General features: G+C 45.8%; 1 protein-coding gene across 3 annotated transcripts; it reads left to right on the top strand.

Annotated features, from left to right (window-relative positions):
- Window positions 1-640: 640 nt before the first annotated feature.
- LOC101982292 (probable N-acetyltransferase CML1) lies at window positions 641-5,655 on the top strand. Of its 3 annotated transcripts, XM_005372206.3 has the most exons (3): window positions 641-1,000; window positions 3,311-3,454; window positions 4,792-5,655. In XM_005372206.3, the coding sequence occupies exons 2-3, from the start codon at window positions 3,356-3,358 to the stop codon at window positions 5,530-5,532; spliced, it is 840 nt and encodes a 279-aa protein (XP_005372263.1). In that variant the 5' UTR covers window positions 641-1,000; window positions 3,311-3,355; the 3' UTR covers window positions 5,533-5,655. The 3 variants fall into 3 exon arrangements, with proteins under 3 accessions (XP_005372263.1, XP_005372264.1, XP_005372265.1); XM_005372207.3 differs by lacking the exon at window positions 3,311-3,454 and having other exon boundaries at window positions 642-1,000; XM_005372208.3 differs by lacking the exons at window positions 641-1,000; window positions 3,311-3,454 and adding an exon at window positions 3,485-4,299.
- Window positions 5,656-8,726: the final 3,071 nt, after the last annotated feature.

The following is an 8,726-nucleotide window of genomic DNA, read 5'->3' as shown; positions in this document are numbered from 1 at the left end:
GGATTCACACTATCCACATGTGCCTCCTGTAATTTTTCCTCAGCAATTGTCAATTTCTTTTCTGTTTATGCTGTTAATTCTATGGGACTATTCAAGTCTTTATCACCATTTAAGGTTTTGTTTAAATGAATTATTTTTTTGGATTTCTGGTTGAACATGCTCTGTAGACCAGGATGGCCTCAATCTCACAGAGGCCTGCTCATGCCTCCTGAGTGCTGGAATTCTTAAACTGTTGTCCAGATACACGCAGGATTTCCTTTTCGACCTTCTCCAGTCACTGATTCAAGCTGTGCTTTTGATGTCCTTTCTTCATTATCCTAAATAGAAGAGTAACGGCAGCAGCCTAGCATTCCTCCGCTTCCACTTGTCTTCATTGCACACATCACTATACACCTTCCATGCAAAGAAAACTATAAAGATAAACTCCAAACAAGGGAAATGGAAAACAAGTCTAGCTGGAAGGCTCAGGGATTACACAGTACCTTCCTAAACTACTCTAGATAAAGGGACCGTATTTTATGTTAACTAAGTCTTGGAAGTAAACCGCTGAGGTCTGTGGGGTCCAGGCTTGCTCCCCGTGGCTTCCGGAGCAGCACAAGGCAGAGTCCCCATAGTGGGGTCTCTAGTAGTGGAAAGGTGTGCTTGCTTCATTAGGTTAATACTCCTCTTATCACAGGAAATGGTGACATCTCTCAAAAGCCACAACATAAACCTTTAGTAGATTCAAAACTTGACATCAATTTCCAGCCTCCACCCAAGGCTTGGACGCTTCTACAGGTAGGTTCCTACAAGACTGCTCCCCTTCGCATCCACAAGCTGCCCTCACACGGGAGAGGAGTCTGCAGAAGCACACTCAGAATCATCATCCGCTTTATTTTGGAGGAGACTGGGCTCTTCCGGAAGTGGCGATCTTAGTTTCCGAGGGGAGGTTTTCCTGTACGGACTAGACTGATAGTGAGTTCCGCCAGCGCGAACGTCGCCTCGTTCCTCGCGGTCACAGGTTTGTGGGCTCTGCTTGCGTCTCCCGGCCGCTGTGTTTACCAGAGCCCTACCTTTCCCGGCGTGGAGAGCAACGTAGCTTCCGGAGCGCAGCTTGGCAGCTTAGGCCAGAGGGTCGCTCGGTTGCGCGCGCCGAGCCGCCCCCTACAGGCGCTGCCCGAGGCTGATGGCGGGAGGAGGAGTGTGCGAACTTCACAGTCGCCGCGAGGCCCAGTGCTGGGAGGGAGGCGCTTTGGAGAGCAGCCCGGCCTGTGCCCAGAGAAGTCACCTTTGTGAGAGGGACTGAGGCAGTAAGGACCAAGGACAGGCCTCCCTTTTCCGCTTGGGGAAGAATGGCCTCTAGAAGCTGAGTACAGGACTTTGGGCCGGAGAGGAGTCAGGCAGGGTTCAGATGCATGTACAGGACCCCATGCTGTAGAGTTAGGGCTTTCTTTCAACCCTAACTTCCTTATGAAGGATCCTGTGACCATTGGGATAGGTTAGAATTGCATTACTGGTGGACAGGGCTCTGGGAGGACGCTCCTGGGGTGCTATTGATGGGGGGGGGGGGAGTCAGAATTAGACTTCTAGGTAGTCAAGTATATGGACATTGGACGTGGTGTTAGAGGCCTTAGACCACCTTCTGTGTTTTGGGTTTTCTTGGGTGTTTTGTTATGAATGGCTCAATTTGGTTAGGGATTTTGGAACTAAATTAGCAAGAAATAGGTAGCAAGATAGATCTAGCCAAACCAGCTTTAAAAACAGACTCACTTTGGAGATAAACAAATTTTGATAAGTCCACATTACGTTGTAAATGGACTATGTTTAAAATATCTGATATTGATAAACTTCAATATGAGTTTCATGGTGAAAATGGGTGCTGTGTCTAACTCTTGTAAGATTTTGTAAATGAGTTACACTAAGAGCAAACTGTCTTCAGGCCTGCCAAGGGTTCTTCTCCCCATTGTTAAAAACACAAAACCAATTGGGGGGGGCGGGGGAGACACATTTTTCCTCCCTTTTGGAAATCTTAGATTGTGTTTGCTCACTGTGCAATGACCAGAATGAAGAGCACAGAATACTTTAAGAGGACAGCGATAATCTCAGTGCACAAGACAGCTGTGCTGCCAGAGCACACCTCTGTAACTGACAGCTTCTTGGCCATAGCTCTCTGTACCCTCTTATATGACATTAGCAACACTAACAATTGAATGTGTCTCAAGAACCCATCCCCCCTTTTGTTAAAAACCTTAGACAATTCCAGCAAATCAGAAATGAAATTTAACTTTGTAGTATTTGTTCTTTTTAATATATATATATATATATATATATATATATATATATATATATATATATATATATATTGTCCATGGTTTTAAATAGACACTACTTAGTGCTGGATGCCTCTAATCCCAGTGCTTGTGAGGGAAGAGCAAGAGTCTTTGTGTTCCAGGACAGTCTAGGCTACACGATGAAACCTTCCAGAAACCCAAATAATTATAACAACAATGACCAAGAACTTTCTTTCTTTCCTTTTTTTTTTCTGCTTAATAAGTTCTCTCAGTTTTGCTAAATATATAAAAAAAACTCCACGGTTAGCTGTGTTTCGTGTGTTCTGTGCTCAGATGATATAACCTGTCCTTGCTCTTTCCAGTGCTGTCAGCATCACAGCTGTTTTCTGGGGAGGGAAGGCAGTGCTGGGGAGGGAAGCCAGGGTTTTCTGCTGAGTCAAACCCAGAGCCAAGAGTGAACCCAGATGCTCTGCTGCAGGCTGTGAAGCTGCCCTGCTTATCCCTAGCTGACTGGTGCTGACCCTGGTCATTTCTGCACTGAATGCCCTCAAGTGGTACAGATGTCCCTGTCTGGCCTGTGTCCTAATGGACAGGGCACACGAGTCTTCCTCTCACAGTGCTGGTGTCTCCTCAGTCTATACTGAACGAGGCTCCCTTGCAAACACTAAACCAACTAGGTCCATAGTCTCTTGGGCGAACAAGACGTTTAAGCAATTAGGGAACATAGTGCTTCTCATTCTGCCTAACTCTCAGCTATTGGACAGGGTTCCTCTTGGGAGCCCAGAATGAATTTTCAAGACATCTTGTTGGCCAGGGGCTTCTGCAGCATACCACCTGCACACCTAGGACCCATGTTTTTCCAGCTAAAATGCATCCTCATGGCCTCACGTGCATCTGGAATGGGATATGTGCACTACTTGCCTGTGTTCTGGGTCCTGTATAGCCAGGTCTCTGCTGGTGTTAGACATGTGTGCCTTTAAGGGCCCTCTTCCCAAGGGCTGTCTCAGTAGCTTCCCTGCCTCTCTCCCCTCCCTGCTCAGGAGATGAACCTTTTCTGAGGTGTTGTCTCTGCTCTGCTCATCCTTATGAGAAGCCTTACTGTGCTGACATCCAAGCTTCTTCTCCACTGGACCTTGTCACATTCTGAGAGTGTCCCATTCTGCTGCCAAGAAAACTTCCTCAAAGTAAGATCCTGTCATAGCCTTAGCTCCACCTTGCTTAGATCTTTCTTGTCAGGCTAAAGTGGTCCTGAAGAAAATGGGGCCAGTAGAGCTCTCACTGGCCTTCAGGTCAGGGTTGGAGGCAGAGGTAGAGAACACCTTCCACAGGGACACTCTGTAGAGACAAATGTTGCTCTCACATTTTGTAGGGAAGCAACACCTTGGCTCATGCATGTGGGAAGCATGATGTTCAAGCTCTGTGCAGCCCCGAACTCAGGCAGCTGTGCCCTGTCTAGTGCCCGCCATCTGGATGGCACCATAGCTGGGGCTGAAAAGGACACTAGCACTGCCTGAGGCTGGTGGTGAGGAGCAGGGGCAGAAGGGCAGTTTGGGGTCCCCTAGGGTTTATTTTACCAAGACTAGGTAAAGCATGGACAGAGAAAAGTCCAGCTATAGGACCTGTTGCTGTGGCAGGACATGAGAGCCCAGTGTGTGTGTGTCCCAACACCAGGCTGCTCTGAGCAGTTATGTCAGGACCAGGCTGGCCTTGAAAGAGGGCAGAGATGGCTACAGTCCTGAGGGAACAGTGCATGTGACAGGCCTTCCATGGGGGTGAAAACTGTTGAGCATCCACATTCCACTGTGCTCTACAAATTATTAACCCAGAATCACAAGGTGAATGGGGGTGGACTCACATTCACTTTCCAGCTCTGTGACCCTGGGCTTTATGATTAACAAATACCAAGTATCCAACCGGTGAGGTGCCAACTCAGGTCTGCTCACCAGTTGTTGGGCAGACCCAGGCTACCTGTGCTGCATGCGACCAGAGGCTGATGCCCTTCCAGACACTCTTGGTTGTGCAGTAGCAGGTAAGACTGGCAGCACTGTGGGGAGGGTCTCAGCGTGGGACTGGAGTCCTAGAACTGCCTGAGGGCTCAAGGATAAGGGTTTGCAGCAAAGGGTGGTTTTGTTTGTTGATTTCTGCCAGCTCTGTAATCTAAAGTTTTACAATCCTTGGGAAGGAGATCTGCAGGAAAACACCTGGGAACACATGCCTGTAATGCACAGTCCGCAGACAGTGACCTAATGGGTGCATGGGCTCCATCTGCAGACAGTGACCTACTGGGTGCATGGGCTCCATCTGCAGCACTGGGCTTGTTTATGTACCCGGAGCTGCAGAAGTCTTCTGTAGGGTGAGAAGGATGGAGTCAGGTATTGATGGACAGACCTTCTCCCAGTGTTTGTGTCTGCTTCCTGTCTGGTGACAGCAGAAAGATACACCCTTGAAGAGGGCCTATATGGGTCTTAGGATGTTGGGAGGCAGAAGGTCAGGGGACTTACATGGTTTCTCTTCTCTTCAGGCCTCAGGCAAAGTGCCAGGCAGGTATACCTGTCTCTCCTGGATGCCTAGATTTGAGACCCAGAAATCTCCTATGGCTCCTTATCACATCCGCCAGTACCAGGACAGCGACCAGAAAAGTGTCCTGGATTTGTTCATAAGAGGAATGGAAGAGCACATCCCTGCCACCTTCCGCCACATGCTGACTCTGCCAAGGACCTTCCTTCTCTTACTTGGGGTGCCACTTGCCATGGTCCTGGTGTCTGGCTCCTGGCTGCTAGCTGCTATGAGCATCTTCTTTGTGCTCCTTCTCATGAAGCTTCTTGCAAGACAGCCGTGGAAGAAGTATGTGGCCAAGTGTTTGCACACAGACATGGCTGACATCACTAAGTCCTACATGAATGCACGTGGTTCCTGTTTCTGGGTAGCTGAGTCTGGGGGAGAGGTGGTGGGCATCGTGGGTGCTCTACCAGTCAAGGATCCCCCATTAGGGAGGAAGCAGCTGGAGCTCTTTCACCTGTCTGTGTCCTCACAGCATCGAGGACAGGGGATAGCAAAAGCATTGATCAGAACTATCCTCCAGTTTGCACGGGACCAGGGCTACAGTGATGTCATCCTTGAGACCAGCATCTTGCCCAAAGGTGCTCAGGCCCTTTACATGAGCATGGGCTTCCAGAAGACAGGACAGTCCTTCATAAGTGTGTTCTGGAGGTTAGCGGGTGTTCCTGCAATTCAGTTAAAGCATCCCCTCCCTTTTGTTTAGGAAGTGGGACTGAGTCCTATGTTCCCCTGCAGCAAACAGGTCCCATCCACTCTTCAGTAGTCAGTGAACCCTGTCATGTGAGATAATGAAGAATAAAAGCTCCTAGCTGGTGCACACCAGATTCTAATTCATATGATGACTGAGTTGGGAGTTTGAGGGTTCTAATACACTCTTGCTTTCTGGGGTGCCTGTGTCAAATACCTAGCCCTATTGTACAGTTCTGCCTGTCTACAATGGGATGGTTCACGAGTTATGCAAGGGGCTAGAGATTGAAACACGCACACACGCGCATGCACACACAGACACAAACACGGGTCACCCTTGAAACAAGAAAACCAATTGTATTGTGTTCCAGGGCAGCTTATATAGGGCTCTCCTTGACCAGCGTGCACACCCTACACTGGCTCAGGAGGATTGTGGGACAGCTTCTCCTGTGTTCATGCATAGAGAGTACTGTTGAGCAGGCTAAATTGTGCACTGGCATTTGAGTGCAAACAAATGCTCATATCAAAATCCACTCAGAAGTTAGTTCCTTTTCTTCCTCTCATTATTTCTACTGTGAAGAAGCTAAGTTCAATGCAGGATCCCACAGTGGAAGGAAAACCAATTCACAAAAGTTGTCCTCTGAAATGTACTTGCCAGCTGTGGCTCCCTACCCAGCCCCTCCCCCAAAGAAATTTCTTAAAAATTGGAATCTGGGTGTGGTGGTTCTCAGCCATAACCCCACGATTTTAATGGTTTTTATTCAGTGAAGCGGTGGTGTTGTGGTCACTGGATTCAGGAATCGCTTAGATCTGAATCTTTTTTCTGTCACAATACTCGGAGAGAGTTTTCAACTCTGTTTACAGCCATGGGATATCTTTATAGTAGAGAGACCAGGCTCCCCTCAATCAACAGTCTAAAACTTGATTCTTTCGTAATGGGACCAGCATGTAAAACTTCCGATTAGAGGCCAAAGGAGGAAGTGTGATGTGGTCCGAAGACATTACCACTGATTGTACTCATGAATACTGTTCCAAATAATCCTGAATAAACCAATACACAGAGTCCTGAAAGACAGGGCTATCTTTAAAAAAATCTCAACTTCGATCCTTTTCTATCATTTTAAAAAGGATAGTTTTAAGAGACAAGGCACCTATAGGCATTGTAGAGAGACGTGTCATGACGTGAATATCTTATTTCAAATACTTTAAGGGGCACATGCAGGCAGGTAAATGGAAGAGCCAGAGAGCAGACAGCAAGCTGTAGGTAGTGGTGAACATGTATGGAAGGCACAGACATACCATTAAATGTTTCATTTCTGTTTTTTTTTTCTGTAGCTTTTTTCAGCAGGGGGACAATAATCTTTTTGAGACCCTCTCTAGCTACATAGCCCATATTGGCCTCAAAGTCTCAATCCTCCTTCTTACCAGGCTTCTGAGTACTAGAATTAGAGGTGTCCTCCACCAATCCTAGTTTGAAATTTATTTTGAAGTCAAGAAAGAGCAAACAAACCCGTTTCCTTCCTCTAGTATCCTAGAGCTACAGTGAAGACTAAACTACACACATAGCGTGCCTAGCAAGAGCAGGGAGCACAGGAAGCTTGCAGGTAACCTGAGCAGGTGCTGGAGTCCCTAGGACTCTCACTTGTTAGCGTGTGCCAGCACCGCACTGCTTATTTTAAAGACTTGTTTTATATGAAGTGGACGAGTGTTCTGCTTCCATCTCTGTATGTATGTGGATTGTGTGCCTGGTGGTGCAATGAGAAGAGGGATTCAGCTACTTGGCACTGGATTTACAGAAGGTTGTAAGCTGCCATGTGGGCTCACACCTGCCTGCATCTCCAGGAGACCTGATGCCCTCATCTGGCCTCTGCCAGCATCTGCACACACCACGGCATTAACTCACAGACACACAAAGAAAAACAACATAACCTTTACAGTAAAAGCAGGACTGAGAGTAATCATTCTTTTAAATACTATTCTTTGTTTCAAACCTTTATACAGTGAACATATGTTAGGTTTATAACCAGGGATGGAAAAAGTTAATGATTTTATGATGTGGAGATTTTCAGAGATTTCATAAAACCTCTTGTTGACATTCTACAAATGACATCATCAAATAATTTCTCAGTACCGTCTCTGTGATGAGAGTTTATATATCTGTGAGGATAAATGGTAATTTATGGCTTGCTGATATATTTATGTGGTAATTGTTTTATACAAGCATTTGTATGTGAAATAATTTAACCATTCATTTAATGGTATAAAGTTAAAAGTGATCAAAATGCTCAAAAGAGAGCCAGCAAGACAGCTCAGCGGGTTATGGTCACTGCTGCCAAGCCTGATCACCTATTCCTGTGACTCACGTGGTACAAGGAAAGAGCAGGGTCTGGCAACTTGTAGTCCATATCTACACCTGGATTCTGGTGCACAAATGCCCCAGGATATATATATATATATATATATATATATATATATATATATATATATATATATATCATAGTAAATATAATATACTATAGATGGTAGATAAATAAATGTAAGTTAAAGTATTCAAAGCAGGTGGCAATCCATTACTCATCCAAATGTTCTATTTGTTATGTATAGTTATGATCATAAGAAACTGAATTCTCTGAAAACAGAAACCAAATGTGGCCTGATCCGTGGCTACATAGTGAGTCTGAGGTGAGCTTGTCTACCTCAATTTCTGTCTCAAAAACAAAACAACAAAAACTGTATTTGATTCCATTTTAAAGCAGATTTATATACCAAGTTCAAACCACATTCTACAAGTACTTTATAAATTTAATATTTGTTTATTTTAAAGACATATGTTTTAATTTATATATGTGAGTGTTGTTTTGCCTGCATTTATGTGTGTATACCATAAGTGTGCCTACTGTGCCCATGGAGGGCAAATGAGGGCGTTGGATTCCCAAGAACTGGGATTAGGGATAGTTATGTGTAGGAACTCCTTCAGTCAGTAGCATCTAAGTTACCAGCCTATTTGGGCATGGCCTCTTATAATATAAATGCCGATGTAAAGCACACACTCCCTCTCTGTTGAAATAATAGCGGCGGAGCTGCGTCCCCAGCACCCGGCTGCCTGCACGGCTAGCTTTATACCCGAAATAATTACACGTAAACTGTATTCTTTTAAACACTGCCTGGCCCCATTAGTTTCAGCCTCTTATTGGCTAGCTCTTACATATT

This window comes from Microtus ochrogaster, unplaced genomic scaffold, assembly GCF_000317375.1.
Source record: "Microtus ochrogaster isolate Prairie Vole_2 unplaced genomic scaffold, MicOch1.0 UNK286, whole genome shotgun sequence".
Classification (NCBI taxonomy): Eukaryota; Metazoa; Chordata; class Mammalia; order Rodentia; family Cricetidae; genus Microtus; species Microtus ochrogaster.
This window is presented reverse-complemented; position numbering and strand designations above follow the sequence as displayed.